Source organism: Sinocyclocheilus rhinocerous, unplaced genomic scaffold, assembly GCF_001515625.1.
Source record: "Sinocyclocheilus rhinocerous isolate Xijiao unplaced genomic scaffold, SAMN03320098_v1.1 scaffold2852, whole genome shotgun sequence".
NCBI lineage: Eukaryota > Metazoa > Chordata > Actinopteri > Cypriniformes > Cyprinidae > Sinocyclocheilus > Sinocyclocheilus rhinocerous.
In genome coordinates this window covers 189,129-207,543 of record NW_015646497.1, presented here as the reverse complement: position 1 = coordinate 207,543, position 18,415 = coordinate 189,129, and the positions used below count along the sequence as shown (strand labels likewise).

Sequence of the window (18,415 nt, the reverse complement as noted above, 5' to 3'; positions counted from 1 at the left end):
TTAAAATGGGATTAAGCCAATGTTCAGATTTTAGCATCAGATATTCTGAAATGAGCTGACAACATTTTTCAGAGTAAGCATATTTAACAAATGAAAACTGCAACTGAACACTATACTGAGTTGTGAGTCAATGTAGGCTTTGGCTTATCTTGGGGAGATGTTATGTCCCTCAGCAGGGGGACTTTTTTTTTTTTTTTTTACCTCAAAAACCCTTTACTGGGCAGTGACTTGAAAAATTATTTAGGCTATTTAATCATATATCAAGTCTTTTGTGTTAAGATATATGCAATCATCTCAAAAATTCTCGTTTGTTAATTATAAAGGTTTTAAAACTGTTAAACTTTTAAAAACTAACCTCAAAAGCAATTTTCTTTAGATCTCTGGTAAGAACAATTATGCCATATATAGTGATAATGACAAACAAGTGTTTGTGTGTTTTAGGAGAAACAAAATCGTTTTTGCTATTTAATCATATATCAAGTCTTTTGTGTTAAGATATATGCAATCATCTCAAAAATTCTCGTTTGTTAATTATAAAGGTTTTAAAACTGTCAAACTTTTAAAAACTAACCTCAAAAGCAATTTTCTTTAGATCTCTGGTAAGAACAATTATGCAATATATAGTGATAATGACAAACAAGCGTTTGTGTGTTTTAGGAGAAACAAAATCGTTTTTCTTCACCCCGAGGGGCCTTTAGTACTGTTGTACCCTAAAATACTTTTGGTATCTGTTAAGCTGTTTTAGAGGAAGACTAAAAACCCATTTAAGGTCTAATAGTGTAAAATGCACAGACTCGGTTGATATGAGCTCTTGTTACGTTTTTATTTGCTCTCAATAATCGAAACGTTGAATACTGTACAGACAAGTTTAATCAAAATGAAGAGCTTTAAATTAGTCGCTGTACTCCTGTACGAGGTGGCGTCAAGTCCAGTTTTTTTGGCATCTATGACGCATTTTCCAAGCGCCGGAAACGTGCTCGTGAACGCTGATGTGTTATTTTGCTTAGGTGTTATTTAGTATGTGTTTGGTTTTGAAGATTAGTCTTTAAAAGATAATCAGATCCGTTCGTTTTTTAGATGCCTAAAGAGAAAGGCGTTATCAGGTGAAATAGTGGCACGAGAAGAAGAACTCAGGGGAGATGGCGGTATGAGACAATATTGAATAGCTATTAAAACAGAAAAATGATTAATAACTGTGTCTTTAAATGTATTCATGTGATAACTGTATATTCTAACTAGCGAGATTTTCTGCTTGTCAGTGCTGTCCTGTTAAGTAATATGTCTCTCTTTAGCCGAAAGGAAAAGTTGGAACCAAAGGCAAAAAACAAATTCATGACGAAAACCAGGATACTCTCAAGTTCTATTGCAGAATCATCCTGGGAGCAAACGTAAGGCATGCATCTGAGATTCAGTGTGCCTTTATAAATGCGTTTAATTTTTTTGAATTGATTTATTTGGTGTATTCTTTTCAGGCTATTTATGTAGCAGTCAATCTCTTGCTCTTTTACAATTCGTCTACATTTTGGACATGGGTGAGTCAGAGTATGGTGTGAATAAGAGCATCATCATTTAGCATATGTCTATTTTGTGCTTTTGCATTCAGTGGTGTGTGTGAGCAAATCTTACAGATGTTGCATGCATATCTGCTCGTGGCAAATAGACTAGGGGTTTTCAGTCTTTTAGATGTCATGGACTCCCCATAATTATCTGTATGTGAGGGGCCCCCATTCTAAAATGTATAAGGCAGCTGTATTTTGTATGTATAAAGACCCAATTTATACTGCGGAAATTTTTTTTTTAGTTTGTATTATGTTACACTATACATTTTTTCCCTACTCACTATAATACAGTAATGTAAGGTGTATTATTTATTTAAATGTGTTTATTTGCATCTTGTTTTGTATATGTATGTTTGTTTTTGTTTTATACACTTTTGCAACTGCTTTTCTAAACTTTCCTGTGGCCCCTGTAGCACTCCTTTGCAGACCCCAGTTTGAAAAACCCTTAAAAGACAATAGTGTCCATCTGTCCACCTCTAGGGCTTTGCTTATGCTTTATGTAGACCACTGTATATGGGTGATAAATGGGTGAGATGATAATCTTTTGGTGGTTTCCAATCTTTTGGTAAATATTATTCACCTCTCTCTTTGTCTCCTTTGTACCAGTTCTTTCTCCTGTTCGCAGTGGCGGTCTACACTGGCAGCTACAGATCTATGTCAGCAATGGCCAAACCTGCATTTGCTGAAGATGGTAGCTTGCTGGATGGAGGGATTGACCTTAATATGGAACAGGGCATGGCAGAGTGAGTTGGATGTTTAATCTGTACATTTTTATATGTTATATATTTCCAGACAATGATTAATACCCCTCATGACCATGCCTGACTTTTTTTATATTAACATGCAGACACCTGAAGGATGTGATTCTTCTTACTGCTATTGTTCAGGTCCTCAGCACTCTGTCATCTTACTTCTGGTACTTCTGGCTCTTGGTGAGACTGCATAATTGCACTGATTGTGATATCTTTGAGGCTTCACAAATGCATTTTTACTGAAATCATATTATTTTCTTTCTCTTCCCACCAGGCACCTGCAAGGGCTTTGCATTTATTGTGGGTGAACTTCCTGGGCCCCTGGTTTTCTGCTGAATCACAGGCAGCCCCTGAAGAGAACGAGAAGAATGACAAGAAACAGAGGCGACAGGAAAGACGACAGATGAAGAGATTCTAGACTTGTCTGTTTAATTTTTTTACATGTATTATACAATTACAAAGAACATGCAATCTAAATTATTCTGAGATATTTGATATGACAGGTTAGTCCAGACAATAGATGGGCATTGTTAAGTGTCTTTGACTTTCTCTCACGTGTCATCAGCTGCTCCGTCCTTTTTAGCCCTTTGGTTCCTTTCTCTCACTTTATGTCCATCTTAAAATCTCTAGCTCAGGTATGCCTCTTGAGTGGGGCTCCACATATTTTTTTTATTTCATAAAGTGAGTGAAACTCACACAAAATGCCTTTGCTTACTATAGTGAGCTTTCATATCATTAGTTTCAGTTGCAAATAAGTACTTTTCAACAGGTGCAGCTACATGACCCATTGACCTCAGCAATTTAAACCTGAGGCTGAACGAGCTTCACCAACCACATGACGTTTCAAAGCACTTGAGTTCAGCTTTTTGAATTCCCTCTTCGGCCTTTCAGAAAATATTGCTGTGATTGTTCAGTATGGGGGAAATCATGTGCTGATTCTGAATCAAAGGTAGTAATCTTTGACATGTGGTATTCCGGTGAAGCTATAGGTGCAGCCTTGATGGAACGCAAAGTAGATGAAGATAAAAATAATTTACCTTGAGTGGCAATAAAGGACTGTCTGGTTACGACCCCAGTTTGAAAAACCCTTAAAAGACAATAGTGTCCATCTGTCCACCTCTAGGGCTTTGCTTATGCTTTATGTAGACCACTGTATATGGGTGATAAATGGGTGAGATGATAATCTTTTGGTGGTTTCCAATCTTTTGGTAAATATTATTCACCTCTCTCTTTGTCTCCTTTGTACCAGTTCTTTCTCCTGTTCGCAGTGGCGGTCTACACTGGCAGCTACAGATCTATGTCAGCAATGGCCAAACCTGCATTTGCTGAAGATGGTAGCTTGCTGGATGGAGGGATTGACCTTAATATGGAACAGGGCATGGCAGAGTGAGTTGGATGTTTAATCTGTACATTTTTATATGTTATATATTTCCAGACAATGATTAATACCCCTCATGACCATGCCTGACTTTTTTTATATTAACATGCAGACACCTGAAGGATGTGATTCTTCTTACTGCTATTGTTCAGGTCCTCAGCACTCTGTCATCTTACTTCTGGTACTTCTGGCTCTTGGTGAGACTGCATAATTGCACTGATTGTGATATCTTTGAGGCTTCACAAATGCATTTTTACTGAAATCATATTATTTTCTTTCTCTTCCCACCAGGCACCTGCAAGGGCTTTGCATTTATTGTGGGTGAACTTCCTGGGCCCCTGGTTTTCTGCTGAATCACAGGCAGCCCCTGAAGAGAACGAGAAGAATGACAAGAAACAGAGGCGACAGGAAAGACGACAGATGAAGAGATTCTAGACTTGTCTGTGTTTAATTTTTTTACATGTATTATACAATTACAAAGAACATGCAATCTAAATTATTCTGAGATATTTGATATGACAGGTTAGTCCAGACAATAGATGGGCATTGTTAAGTGTCTTTGACTTTCTCTCACGTGTCATCAGCTGCTCCGTCCTTTTTAGCCCTTTGGTTCCTTTCTCTCACTTTATGTCCATCTTAAAATCTCTAGCTCAGGTATGCCTCTTGAGTGGGGCTCCACATATTTTTTTTATTTCATAAAGTGAGTGAAACTCACACAAAATGCCTTTGCTTACTATAGTGAGCTTTCATATCATTAGTTTCAGTTGCAAATAAGTACTTTTCAACAGGTGCAGCTACATGACCCATTGACCTCAGCAATTTAAACCTGAGGCTGAACGAGCTTCACCAACCACATGACGTTTCAAAGCACTTGAGTTCAGCTTTTTGAATTCCCTCTTCGGCCTTTCAGAAAATATTGCTGTGATTGTTCAGTATGGGGGAAATCATGTGCTGATTCTGAATCAAAGGTAGTAATCTTTGATACGTGGTATTCCGGTGAAGCTATAGGTGCAGCCTTGATGGAACGCAAAGTAGATGAAGATAAAAATAATTGACCTTGAGTGGCAATAAAGGACTGTCTGGTTACATATTTTTAACTGTTCAAATGGAACTATACTGCTTTATGAAAGTTTGATGGGTTAGTATCAAGAATAACTGTTAATAAGCATGACCTCACAGTATTGACTGGCCCAACATCAATTTAACATTTCAATGGACTGAAGATATAAACTTGACAACCTGTTTAAAACAAAAAGTTGCTTCAGCTGAAATTTATGGAGACCCAGTGATTATAAATAAACTTATAAAATGATATATTGATGCAAATTTTCTTTTAGATTTATATAATCATTGCTCAGTCCTGGATGAGCGAAGGACAGTGGAATGTTTTTTTTTGGGCAGTGTTCCTGGGGGCTGTCCCAACAGTACATGCTTTGGCTGTCAAACACACCTGACTCAACTCACAAGCTTTTTAGTAGTGTATTTAAAGACCTGAAATATATTAGATGATAACTATTGAGAATTTGGCAAGAAGTTGTTTTTCGTCGTGATAGCCCCTGGTGCTGCACAATTTGGATGTTTTCCTTGTCAGACCTTCAGATTGGATTCTCTGCTAAATGATTTAATAAATCATATGTGTTAAATGAAGGCTGCTGCAGAACCAGGATCGAGAACAACTGTATTAATGTGGCCATAGTTCCACTGCGCATGCGCACCTTTTCTTGTCCTAAACTAATCCTTTTCTCATTAGTTCTGATCTGTCTGTCGGCAGACTGCAGCCATGCGAGTCTCTATTTAACCCAAACTGACCGTCACCAGCAGAAGGAAGGTAAGGAGAACTGTTGCTAAGCTACCGCTAGTTAGCAACCAATCAGAAACAACATGACAACAGCAAAATTTAAGTGTATAAAGTGGGTCGATGTTTGTCGGTCGAGTGTGTTATCGTCAACTTTCATCTCATAAATATACGCCAACGGTTTCTGGACTTTAACAGCATCACAGAACAGATAAGACAATCGGGTAAATGTTGGATATTTGTTTACAGTTCAGATGAGTTCGTTAGCCACGTTGCGAAGCTAACTTAGCGTAATGTTGTCCAACAAAAACAAGTTCGAGTCTCTTAACCTGTTACTATGTTTATTAGAATAGCGTAGTAATGCTTTTAACAGAGTTAGAAAGAGATAATGATCGAAAGTAGATTGATCACTTATAAATTGGTAATTTTCACATAAGTTACAACTGCTAACTTAGCTGTGAGACAGACTCGCGTGGCAAAGTGACTTCAACTGGATATGCGTCGATGATTTATTTAATCTTTCACCAGTTTCGGACTTTATGTAAGTTGTGGGATACGTGTGTGTGCATAAATGTTTTGTTGGACGAATAAGGTTAGGTTTCAGCCACACGTGAAAGATCATAGTTTGAAACGGCGATACCTGGCTGCTCTTTGTCCATAAACGCCTTGCATTTGACCGCTGTGTCATGATAAACATGATTTTACATCGAATAACTGCTTTAAGTGGTGTTATTAGCTCTAAAGAACAATATGCGTTTACTATTGGGGTAAGTAACATGACCCCCTACCTGGGACATGAAGCCACTCCTTGCTGATATTCTTTGTAATTTTACAATTTACTGAATAATAACTGAATAACCAAGGACAAAACAGAAACCCAGTGAAAGAGATTCGTCTGAAATGTACATTTATTCTGTGACATGCTTTGTTCTATGACTTAAACACAGGCAAGAATAAACTAATGTTTAGTTGCCGATATTATAATTAAATAATAGCATAATAAAATAATTTTAAATAAAATAAGTCATAATCGCAACACTGATTTAAAATGAAATGTTTACTTAATTAGCCTATAGGGTTTAATGCATATCGATGTTGGAAATGTTCATCTGATTCACGAAACTGAGTAACCTAATGAATTGTAATACGTATTCAATTAAATAAAATAAAAAAAATGCACTAGTAACGACATGATACTCAAGTCTTACCCCAAAGGTCTAATTTTATTATTTCACTCCAAAAATAAAAACGATTTACTCTGCATATTTATAAAAAAAAAACAAAAAAAACATTAGCGTTTAAAAATTATTCATTAACGCATAGGCACAAAAACGTTGATGTTCAACATAATACAATGTCCCAGATCAGTATTTTCCAGATACACAAAATTATATCAGTTAACCTTAAAGACCTTTCGACAAAGTTACATAAATGTTGATATTCAGATGAAATGAAGTTAAGAATAACCGAGCCATTCATTAAATGTTTTGAGATGTTTTCAAGAGAAAAAAAAATGAAGTTTGGGTTTTGTAATAGTTCTGTAAAAGCAAGTTCATGAAATGGTTTAAAAAATAACTTTTTATCTGTGTCTTGCATCTATATCAAATTTGACCCACATTAGCCCAAATCTGACATGTTTTAAAAGCCAGTAAAAAAAAAAAAATCTTAGATTTTGGGTTTCTTGCACGTTGTTCTCTATAGGCACAGGCAACTGGATGTAATACAATTATAATTTAAGATGTATTCATGCACTAACTCATAGCAGAATGTGATCTATCCAAAAGTGATTGAAAAGGGACACCTTTTGGCGAAGTGGTGTGTCCTGAAGTTTAGAGTGATCGTTATGCACAGCATATTTACTCTGCTGTTTGTCTGTCTTTGAATAAATTCTTTAATTTTAACAGATGGACAGAGAAGATAAAGTAATACCGTCGCATCCCTGACATAGGTGTTGGTGAGATCACACGATCATCACGATGGCTCTCACCAGCACCACTATAACATCATGGAAGCTGCGTGAGTTCTCAGCAGAATGTTTTAAATAGTCAGGTTCTTCATTTGAAGTTGTGGGAAATGTGACTGGCTTTTTTTGTCATATGTGTTGTTCAGAGGAGATTGTGGCTCACTCCAGCAATGTGTCTTCACTGGTGTTGGGGAAATCGTCTGGTCGTTTGCTGGCCACTGGCGGCGAGGACTGCAGAGTCAATATCTGGGCTGTCAGCAAACCAAACTGCATTATGGTAAAACCCTCTCTGTTATTTGTTTAGTTGAGAGAATTAAGTGTCTCACAGCTATTTGATGCAGTGTTTGTCTGTTCTGTAGAGTCTGACAGGCCACACCAGCCCTGTGGAGTGTATCCAGTTCAACAGTTCTGAAGAGCGTGTGGTGGCCGGTTCTCAGTCCGGCTCTCTCCGGCTTTGGGATTTGGAGGCTGCTAAAAGTAAGTGGTTTGTGCTGCAGATTTGCACTTTGGTTAACATAAAATCTACAATAAGAAACAGGGTGATTCTCTTAAAACCAGTAAAGAAAATGTGGCGCACAAGTTGATCTCAAAAATCAGGAGAAAGAAATTATGGTCTGACTTTTTATTGGGTGTACCTAACTGCTGTGTACTTATGTCAAAAATTGTTAGGAAAGACACTTCAAAATTAAAAGTGGGTCTGTAAAATATTGTAATCGTCCTAAATATAGACTTCATTTTATTTATGGAAAAACTTTCTTTAGAGTTCTAGGATAAAACGAGGCAGAAATTGACTTGACAGGCTTTGAGATTCACCCAATCAATCTTAATTGATAAGTCATTGTTAAAAATGTGTCTGCCTACTTTTGATGAATTGATGTTCTGCACACTGATGGGGCACCAGGCCAGCATTTGCTTTAGAGATGTAGAAAAACAGATATAGTTAAATAGCATTCCTCTCGCTTTCTGGGATGATTAAATGAACCTGTTTGGTGGAAGAGGTCCCGTCGTTATCCTTCCACTCTGATCCTTGAGGACACACAGGGGCCGTCTTACCAGAAACACTTTTTGAGCAAATTGTTCAGAGTATGTTTATCTATAGCTGAATTAATTTTGTTGTTGTGCGTTTATTTTATTTTTTTAATTTATTTATTTTTTTGTTTGTTTTACATAAAGTTCTGCGCACTTTGATGGGGCACAAAGCCAGTATCTGCAGTCTGGACTTCCACCCCATGGGAGAATACCTGGCGTCTGGCTCTGTGGATAGCAATATTAAGGTGTGCTAAATGCATTTGCCTTGAAAGTTGTATAGAAAGAATTTGATTCTCTCTCATTTACTGTTATATATGTTGATATATCGTTGTGTATTTCTTGAAAGATTAATATTCATGTCTTTATTTTATTTCTTGTCTAGTTGTGGGATGTGAGAAGGAAAGGATGTGTATTCAGATATAAGGCAAGTACGTGTGTGTCTGTACAATCAGAAGCCAGGCTAATCACCCTTAACACTCCGTTGTGTCTGAACACATGATTAATCTGTGGATTAGTGAGGCGCTCTCCATCTATCTTACTCTACCGTTTTGCACAATGGTCTGTTTTGTGTCTTGTGTTGCAAGGTTCAGCCTTTGGTTTATGCACTTTAGCTTTAAAAGTCTTGATATTTATTTTGTTTAAAAGGCATTAAACACAAAAACATCTTCATAAGTGCCATTAAAGCACTTTAGTTTGGAAAGTGTCTCTTATCTGTTACACATGCACAAGCTCTTAATGAATGTGATGGCCTTGTTTATGTGGTTAATATGAATGTGTCTCTTGGCAGGGTCACACTCAGGCTGTGCGCTGTCTAGCCTTCAGTCCTGATGGGAAATGGCTTGCTTCAGCCAGTGATGACAGCACAGTAAAGGTGAGAGCTGTGCTGTACATCTCACTTTGGGACGTTATCTTGCCTGGATGAATGAAGAGGGATTTTTTTTTTTTTTAATGTGTATGCATATTCTGTTCCCCATTTAGCTGTGGGATCTGATAGCAGGCAAGATGATCACTGAATTCACATCACACACATCAGCAGTCAATGCTGTGCAATTCCACCCCAATGAGTACCTGCTCGCCACTGGGAGTGCAGATCGGTACTAAGTGTTTTGTGTGTGTGTCTGTGTGTGAGGTTGTGTTTGTCCATCTACAAATAATAAATTAAATGTGTTCAGTGCTGCTTTTGCCCATGTTTGTTATCTCTGGCACCCTCTTTGTGTTTTGTATATTTGCTGCAGGACTGTTAAGCTGTGGGACCTGGAGAAATTCAACATGATTGGCTCGTCAGAGGGCGAGACGGGAGTTGTGAGGTGGTTAATCTTTTTTCCAGTCTGGATATGTTTGTTGTTCTCTGTTTGACCCCTAGCTGAATTCTCTGCCTTTTTCCCTTTTTGCAGGAGTATATTGTTTAATCCTGATGGTAGCTGCTTGTACAGCGGCTCTGAGAACACACTACGAGTGTATGGCTGGGAGCCTGACCGCTGCTTTGATGTAGTGCATGTAGGCTGGGGCAAAGTATCTGACCTGGCCATTAGCAACAACCAAATGGTTTGTACTTTTATACATAATCTTTCTTTTTCATTTTACATGCAGACATGAGTGGGAGCTGTACTATTTTGTGAACTTGCGTGCCTCTTGCTTTCTGGGATGATTAAAAGAACCTGTTTGGTGGGAGAGGTCCCGTGGTGACCATTTCCACTCTGATCTCTGAAGTCGTGCACAGGGGCCATCTGACCAGAAACGCTTTCTGAGAAACTATTTTGGAGGAAAGCTTTAAAAGGCATTTTAACAGTTTCTGTGTGTCATCTGCCTCTTGAATAGATTGCGGTGTCCTACAGTCAAAATAATGTGAGCTGGTACATTGTTGATCTCAATCGAGTGAAGAAGTCAGGATCTGTGATCCAAGGGCTGATTGAGGACAAGCCGATCCCAGCTCCCATATCTGCAATGGGAACAACACTAAGGCGGAATTACGAGCGACCCACTACATCCTGCACTGGACAGGAGTGAGATTTTCTTTTTGTCTTTGTCTAATGATGTATGACACATCTACTCATGTAGACCTTGGAATGTCACTTCTGGGAAAAAAAAAGTCTGCATGGTGTTTTTACGCTCGTTGTAGCTTAAACAGGGCATGGCGTTAAACACTCGGAAGTGTTCAAAGGGTTCCCAGGGAGTGCATGAACCTAGAAAATGTTTACCTTGAATGCATTTGCTTTAATATACAAATAAAAGCTTAAATCTAAATGATGTGCTTTTTAAAAATGATTATTATTCAAAGATTCATTAAATTAATCAGTAACAGGAAAGGCTTTTATATTATTACAAAAAAATTCTATTTCACAAATGCTGTTCTTTTGAACTCTATTCAAAGGATCATGGGAGCAAACAAAAAAAAACTTTACAAATACATGTCTTTTGTGCGCATAAGAGACTTTTAAAATGGTTTAAAAATCTTACCGATCTGAAACTTGAATGGTATCTCTCTTCACATATAACAATGCAAAAAAAAATGCTTATGAGTAGGTTTGTCAAATGCATTTAAGCGTGCTGATCTTCTGTGCTTTTGTAGGATGAAGCAGAGTTCTGAGGCCGATCGCCGGAGTCCAGAAGGAGAGAGGAGAAGTCCCAGCAGTGAGGATGAGAAAGAAGACAAAGAGAGCAGTGCAGAAATCACCAACCCAGAAGATTATAAAGAGATCTTTCAGCCGCACAGTGTCATCTGTGAGTTTTAGATGCACAAAATACAATAGGTTAGGCAATTTTCACACATGCTGCTTCACATGTGCCATGGTGTATATAATCTAGTTCTTTCTTTTTTTTTTTCGGGGTCATTCCTGTTTTTCTTTTCCATCCTTTTCCATTCAGCACGTACTCCACCCAAAATAACTGAACCCTTCCCAGCTCCCCTAGACCACTCTTTCTCAGAGAGTGTACTAGAGAAACCTGGCCCGGCAGTTAAGATTGCAACTCCAGTAATAGACAGGGTAGGTTTTCCATTTCTTAAATGTCTTTTGATAAATTCATAAGTGTAGGTTGTTATTTATGATGACTATGTATTTTTAGGCAGGACAGTTGAAAGGTCCCATTACCTTCTCTACTCCAGTACAAAGAGTTGAACCAACTGTGATTGCTGCTGCTCCCCGTCCAGTAGCTGTGGTGACCACATCAGTGACCTCTCCCTCTCGTCCTGTGGTTACGGCCACCAAACCTAAACCTTCTATAGGAATCATCCTCTCGACACGTAACGAGCCAATTGGCCTCACTGCAGGGGACTTCCTTTCTGTGAGTTCAATGGATGTTTAATGTTACGGTCTAGCACTATTGTTCACTTAAGATGATTCACTTTTGTATTATGCTGCGTTCATGTCGTGTCTGAATTGCTATAATTATTAGATAGAGATTCTTGGAGCTGCTGGAGCTGTTCACGTTCTTTTGATAATTTTCTGTTTCTATGGTGATGTTCATAACCCTAAATGAATCCATGTGTGGCTTTGTTGTTAAAGCAAAATAGCAAAATATTTAATCACTCTCAATTCGTCTCTACTAAAAAACGAAGTGTGCTAGGTTATACTGTGCATGTTTGTTATTATAGCCAGAGTCAGCTGTCACCAGTCCAGGGTGCTATTCATTTGTGCGTTAAGGTGCTTTCGCTCCGGAGGAACCTTTTCATAGTTCCTAGAACTATTGGCAGTAGTTCCCGCTTTTTGGCTTGTTCGCACCACAGGAACTAGAAATGCATTTAGTTCTAGCAACTCTATTTGGAGGAACTAAATTAACTCCTACTTCAGAGTAGGGTCTAAAACCGTTCTATAGGTGACGTAAGTGTAGGCTGATTGGCCAAACGCATATGAAACACCAGCTGCCTGGCATTTTTTAAAAAGCTGTGTAAAAATATTTACTCCACGAACATGGAAAACGCCGATAACGGCATTTACCTGTTGTCTGCTAAAGCAATAAGCCCCAAGAAGCCGTGGTTTACAGTGAATTTATAACGGCTAAGGGGCGTTTTTAGGCATGACGTGAAGCCTAAAAACGCCCCTTAGCTATTATAAATTCATTATAAACCATGGCTTCATGGGGCTTATTGCTTTTATAAAACAGTGATAAAAACACTGATAGTAAAACGGAGCAAATAAAGTGTAATGATATTAATAAAAACCGTATTCTTCCACCAAACAATGTAGTTCCTCAGAAACAGTTGTGGTTGCAACAAAGTGGTTGCCAAGCAACACACAAAGTAAACAAAGGTGTATGTTTGTAGAGTAATTTACAACAGCTTCGAACGCGGCTCAACCAATCAGAATCAAGGGCTGGTACTATCCGTTTTATAAATTCTCAGTATCGATATATTATGCAATTTGTCATAGGAGATTTAGTCAGATTTTCATGCTCTTTTACTCGCGTAAATTGTGCGTAAATTTCCGTTATCATGAAACCCTCAACAAAAGCAGCTCTGGTCACTGCGTTCTCCACTCACTGTTGTTGATGTTTGTAAATGCCGCGAATAAAGACGTCGTTGTCGGCTGCTTCAGAGTTCCTGCTACAGGTGGGAATGTAATCAGGAAAACGGCCCGAGGCAGAAATCGGTTCTCTAGGAACCACCATGCTGGCTAGTTCCTAGAACTATGCGGTGCGAAAGCAACTTTATTTAGCCCTAAAGAGTCCATGTTAGTACCTTAAGGGATCATAATACTTTAAATGCACATTGGTTCCTTTTAAAAGGGTACTGTACTGACCGCTTGCGTACCAGTATGTAAAATGCTGAGTGATTCTGAGTAATGTGTCTGTTTTAACAGCATGCACGAAATGCCAACGCCGGTGTGATGGGAGATGATGAGGCATTAGCACAGATCCGGAAAGGCCATGACACCATGTGCGTAATGCTGACCAGTCGATATAAAAACCTGGACACAGTACGCTCCGTCTGGGCCAGTGGAGATGTCAAGGTAAGTGCAACAGCACTCAAGCTGATGAGCTTTGATAAATTGTGGGACAGACAGATCGTAATGGGAGATCTGTTACTGGCTGATGGATACATTTACTGCTACACATCGAAAATGTATTTCTAATGTAATCTAGTCAATGCTGTAATGGGCTATTATTGAAAGCAGCAGTACACTAAAAGCAGTGTTTGCATTTCCCTTCATGTTGCCCAGACTTCGCTGGATTCAGCTGTATCTATGAATGATCTTTCTATTGTGGTGGACATCCTTAACATAATCAACCTCAAACCGTAAGCGTCCACACACGCATCACTCACTACTTCTGTCCCACCATCATTTTAGCAGAAGTTATAATAAGAGAAGTTATTCTCTTTCAGATCACTGTGGAAATTGGACCTCTGCACATCCATCTTGCCACAGATTGAGGAATTGCTGCAGAGCAAATATGAAAGGTGACTTATTAATGGTTATGACCGGTCATGACCGGTCATGACCGGTCTATGTCTATAGTAATAATGGTCTCTAAAGTAGGGCTGGGTGATAAAACAATAACGTTAATGGATTTACTAATTGCACGTTGCCCAGACTTCGCTGGATTCAGCTGTATCTATGAATGATCTTTCTATTGTGGTGGACATCCTTAACATAATCAACCTCAAACCGTAAGCGTCCACACACGCATCACTCACTACTTCTGTCCCACCATCATTTTAGCAGAAGTTATAATAAGAGAAGTTATTCTCTTTCAGATCACTGTGGAAATTGGACCTCTGCACATCCATCTTGCCACAGATTGAGGAATTGCTGCAGAGCAAATATGAAAGGTGACTTATTAATGGTTATGACCGGTCATGACCGGTCTATGTCTATAGTAATAATGGTCTCTAAAGTAGGGCTGGGTGATAAAACAATAATGTTAATGGATTTACTAATTGCACTTTGTGGCAGAAATGTGGGATTTATCATATTATTGATAGACGTATTAAAGGAGTAATGGATATAATCACAGTATTTTCTGATTAAGCTATAGCGTTTGTGCATTTACACTAAATGTATTTAGACTCAAGCTACTACTGCTGTCAACTCAAGCTACTGTCAAATGTGCATTTCTCTGATACAAAAAAATTTTATATTAATATTGCAGCCTGCACTGCAAACTGTGCTGAAGATGCACGTCATCAAAGTCGGGCAACACAAACCTGTTTCATGTTTGAAACTATCACTCATTACAACATTCAGAAGCTAAGACATTTTTTTTATTAAAGGGGTCATATGATGCTGCTAAAAAGAACATTATTTTGTGTATTTGGTGTAATGAAATGTGTTTATGCGGTTTAAAGTAAAAAAACAACAACATTATTTTCCACGTGAGTCAGAACTGCTGGCATTTTAGTCTAACGTTACTCTCCCAGGATCAGTAACGTTAAACAGTCCTCCATAAAATGTGCCGGCGATCCACAGCACTAAGTTGAAGTATTCCCTCAGCGACCAGCACAGATCAGCTCTAGGCATGACGAAGCGATATCGTCCTCTTTTGGAAGACCAAACAAAGTAGTTTCGCTTTCACAACGAAAAACACAGCGGCCTAGCGTGAGCGAATGCCCCGCCTTAGCGTGAGCTGAAGCCGGGCAAGAGTGAGCTGAGGCGGGGGGATCGAGAACAGCGGTCCCGGCGGATCCGACGAAGGAGCGGTGAAAACGGTGAAAGCCGATCCGGCGATCCACAGCACTAAGTTGAAGTATTCCCTCAGCGACCAGCACAGATCAGCTCTAGGCATGACGAAGCGGATATCGTCCTCTTTTGGAAGACCAAACAAAGTAGTTTCGCTTTCACAACGAAGCACACAGCGTCTTCACGACATGGCGGCAGCGGCAACAACAATACTACAGCGAGAATAAAAGTTACGCCTTCTTTCTTTGCGTGAACATTTGGGCGGCGTTATGCAAATTTTGCCACATAGTGAGGTAGGTATGTCGGGGCGTGTTCGAACGAGCCGTTTTAGGTAGGTGTGGCTGACTCTTAACTTTTATAAAGAATATCTCTTTGGATTTAAGACTTTAGTCTTTGCAACTTTACAGATCTTCTTTATGCACCAAGAGCTTGTAACACTCCAAAGAGAAAGGAAAAAATGAAATGGCATCATATGACCCCTTTAAGGAAAAATTACTAGAAAAGTGTAAAAAAAAACAAAGTGTTTGTCATGTTCTGACCATAAAGAGTAAAACCGCAATTAACAGTCTGGTTTCTACAGCTTTCACTTTGGATAAAAAATCTGCCTTTAAACTTGAAAGGAAAAAAAGATTTGAAATGTATTGTTTTAATTATCGGTATTAACTGATATGAAAAAATTTTTATTTTTTTTTTGGCCATATTGCCCAGCCCTACTCTGAAGGGTATTTTGACGGAGTGGAGTGTGATGCGTTTTAACACCTTTAGGACCATAGATTTTTATATCTATAAATTGTATTTATATACATATGCACTTATAATTTTACATGAATTTGCTATAATTTTACTAAACGATTTTATTACGCTGCTTTCTACTATTAATACATTAAATGAAAATTGTTCCATCGCACATGGGTAAAATTGGGTGTATTTTATTTCAATTTATGCTTCATGTTAACATCAGAATCAGGTCAGCGTTATGTCTCGGGAGCACTTGACTGGCTGTTAATGAGTTTCCTGCTTGGTGAGCTTTTCAGATCAGTTGCTTTAGAATCTATTTTGATCGCTTTGGCGACAGTACATTTATGGAAATAAACGGTGCAAGGTTTTGAGATGGCCATTTATCAGTCATGTACAAATGCAGTGATCAAGTAACCCATTCTCCCTGTCCTTCTACAGTTATGTACAAACTGGTTGTATGGCTTTAAAACTGATTCTGAAGCGTTTCTGGCCATTAATCTCAGACACGTTGACTGCTCCTCCATCAGTAGGAGTGGACATTACTCGAGAGGAGAGGTTAGTACCTAACAAACACCCATGATGTGTGGTGTTGTTAATTTTTTTTTTATTTATTTTTTTTTTAGCCTGAGTCAGGCTTATCTGTGTTAGTTTACATTCCTTGACTACAGCACCCAACAGTGGCTGTTTATTTAAACGAGAACTTAAACCATGTATCAAAGTTTTATTCTGCGTTAAATGTGTGCTGGCTGATCTACTGATGACCCTAAGTTTAGTCCAATCTTAGTTATACTCTGCCCATGGCCAATAATGTGTTTCAGGCATCAGAAATGTAAAGCATGCTATAAGCAGCTGAAGAACCTCAGTAATGTAGTGAAGAACCGGGCAGAGCAGGTTGGTCGTCATGGCAGCACTTTCAAAGAGCTACAACTACTTATGGCCCCATTGGACTACTGAGACACACACACTCCTCAATCTCCAAACGCGAAGCTCAGTCAAAGAGTCCATAATAAGGCAAAGTACTGAGCTTCATGACTGAACCTGAGTGGACTTTTCACTTAGCACTTAAATAAATGTGTGCTCACACAAGCACACTTTGGAGTGAAGTATTTATGTAGGCTTCAGGTGGTTATTTTCCTAGTGAATAAATTTGGATTTCTTTGTTTTCATTTCTTTGAAATGCACTACTTGTTTTTTGTAAACACTTGTCAACAATAAAGGAGAACTTCCATATGAAAGAAATTCCCAAAAATATTTAGTAGTCTAGTGACTCTTATTTTATTTTTATGATTGGTATGCTTTATTCATTAGATTTTTTTTAATTTTTTTTTTAATTCAAAGATTTACCATAGAAGTCAATCACTTATAACTGCAAAAACAACACAGCGTAAATGTGTGGTCAAATTGCATGGGTGAAATCCAGTCTTTTAAATAGGAATCCATGTGATCAAGAGTTTTGTGTGAGGACAAAAGTTCTCTAAGCAGATCTTGCTCCTTTTCAAATTTGCCACGTTGACCAACTGAAAATTGCTTGATCTGAAACAGACTTCTGTGCAAGTGGTGCTTCATGTGTTACTGCACTATTGAAATATTTTATGTGTTTGCATGAACACTGCAAATAAAAGCAACACATTTCTACACATAAGCCCATAATGTATTATTAGTAAGAACACAATGAAAAAGTAGTTAGAGACTCAAATGTATCCGTGCCTTTTTTAAAGCAATTTTAAATTCCTTGCATGCTACTGTGAAAAATAAGTAAAGCCTTTTAGATGCTGCAGACATTTGAGGTCATGCTTGTAAAACTGAATACAGCCTGAGCAAAGAAAACCGATTTAAAGCAAATGTGTATATAGTTGCGTGTATTTTTAGAGCCCCCTGCACTCAAGGGAAATTCACTGTCTTAATTGGTGGATTACAGTATGGATTTAAACAAATTTTTCAAGGTGAAAAAGCAAGGTGAATGTTTTCAATCCAGTATGTACTATTAATTATAAAGAGGCTAACATATTCAGCTGTGTAAATGAGAACAACCTACTAATGCGGCACTTATTCAGCACATTTGTGTGGTATGATATTAGCAAAAAAATCTATGATACTGACTTTGGGGTTTAAAAAAAGAATACATAAACAGACCTGTTTGCCTTAAGATAGAAAACAAGTGCAAGATACATCTAGACATGTTGTGAAGCATATTACATAATCTGAAGACAGCCTTCCGAATCGCCAAAGTTTGAAGTAAAGCACAAAGGTGCTTGTAAATAATTCAATTTCATATTCATTTGCTATAATCCTGTTCTGTGATAAATGCTTTATGTGCAGAGACCTTTGTTTGGTCAACAGAGAAAATAATTGTTGAGTTTCATAATAAATATGCAGAGACAATGTTTTAGTGCAGATAGTTGTTCATGTGATTTTTTTTTAAACTCGTACACCTTTTATGGTCATTACACATAAGCTTCATAATACAGACATGGGTAGAAAAATATACCACAACATTCCTCTGTAAGCATAACATGATCTCCATCTGCAATTAACAATAATATATATTTTGTCCAAAGTTAAGACTTGTAACATCACCTGTAAAAGC

At 38.2% G+C, this 18,415-nt stretch overlaps 3 protein-coding genes across 6 annotated transcripts; all 3 read left to right on the top strand.

The window, feature by feature from the left end:
- The first annotated feature begins 932 nt into the window (after window positions 1-932).
- LOC107707911 (transmembrane protein 208) lies at window positions 933-2,992 on the top strand. Of its 2 annotated transcripts, XM_016512031.1 has the most exons (7): window positions 939-1,007; window positions 1,078-1,145; window positions 1,293-1,388; window positions 1,473-1,532; window positions 2,166-2,302; window positions 2,407-2,491; window positions 2,586-2,992. In XM_016512031.1, the coding sequence occupies exons 2-7, from the start codon at window positions 1,140-1,142 to the stop codon at window positions 2,727-2,729; spliced, it is 528 nt and encodes a 175-aa protein (XP_016367517.1). In that variant the 5' UTR covers window positions 939-1,007; window positions 1,078-1,139; the 3' UTR covers window positions 2,730-2,992. The 2 variants fall into 2 exon arrangements, with proteins under 2 accessions (XP_016367516.1, XP_016367517.1); XM_016512030.1 differs by having other exon boundaries at window positions 933-1,145.
- Window positions 2,993-3,544: 552 nt separating this feature from the next.
- LOC107707912 (transmembrane protein 208-like) lies at window positions 3,545-5,336 on the top strand. Its single transcript, XM_016512032.1, has 3 exons — window positions 3,545-3,697; window positions 3,802-3,886; window positions 3,981-5,336. The coding sequence occupies exons 1-3, from the start codon at window positions 3,609-3,611 to the stop codon at window positions 4,122-4,124; spliced, it is 318 nt and encodes a 105-aa protein (XP_016367518.1). The 5' UTR covers window positions 3,545-3,608; the 3' UTR covers window positions 4,125-5,336.
- Window positions 5,337-5,400: 64 nt separating this feature from the next.
- LOC107707908 (katanin p80 WD40 repeat-containing subunit B1-like) lies at window positions 5,401-17,079 on the top strand. Of its 3 annotated transcripts, none has more exons than XM_016512026.1 (19): window positions 5,401-5,517; window positions 7,389-7,500; window positions 7,594-7,724; window positions 7,807-7,924; window positions 8,621-8,721; window positions 8,859-8,900; window positions 9,264-9,347; window positions 9,455-9,570; window positions 9,712-9,783; window positions 9,871-10,021; window positions 10,295-10,479; window positions 11,046-11,197; window positions 11,342-11,460; window positions 11,540-11,758; window positions 13,273-13,422; window positions 13,633-13,709; window positions 13,797-13,871; window positions 16,267-16,383; window positions 16,647-17,079. In XM_016512026.1, the coding sequence occupies exons 2-19, from the start codon at window positions 7,461-7,463 to the stop codon at window positions 16,780-16,782; spliced, it is 2,085 nt and encodes a 694-aa protein (XP_016367512.1). In that variant the 5' UTR covers window positions 5,401-5,517; window positions 7,389-7,460; the 3' UTR covers window positions 16,783-17,079. The 3 variants fall into 3 exon arrangements, with proteins under 3 accessions (XP_016367512.1, XP_016367513.1, XP_016367514.1); XM_016512027.1 differs by lacking the exon at window positions 5,401-5,517 and adding an exon at window positions 5,566-5,708; XM_016512028.1 differs by lacking the exon at window positions 5,401-5,517 and adding an exon at window positions 5,804-6,025.
- The last annotated feature ends 1,336 nt before the right edge of the window (window positions 17,080-18,415 follow it).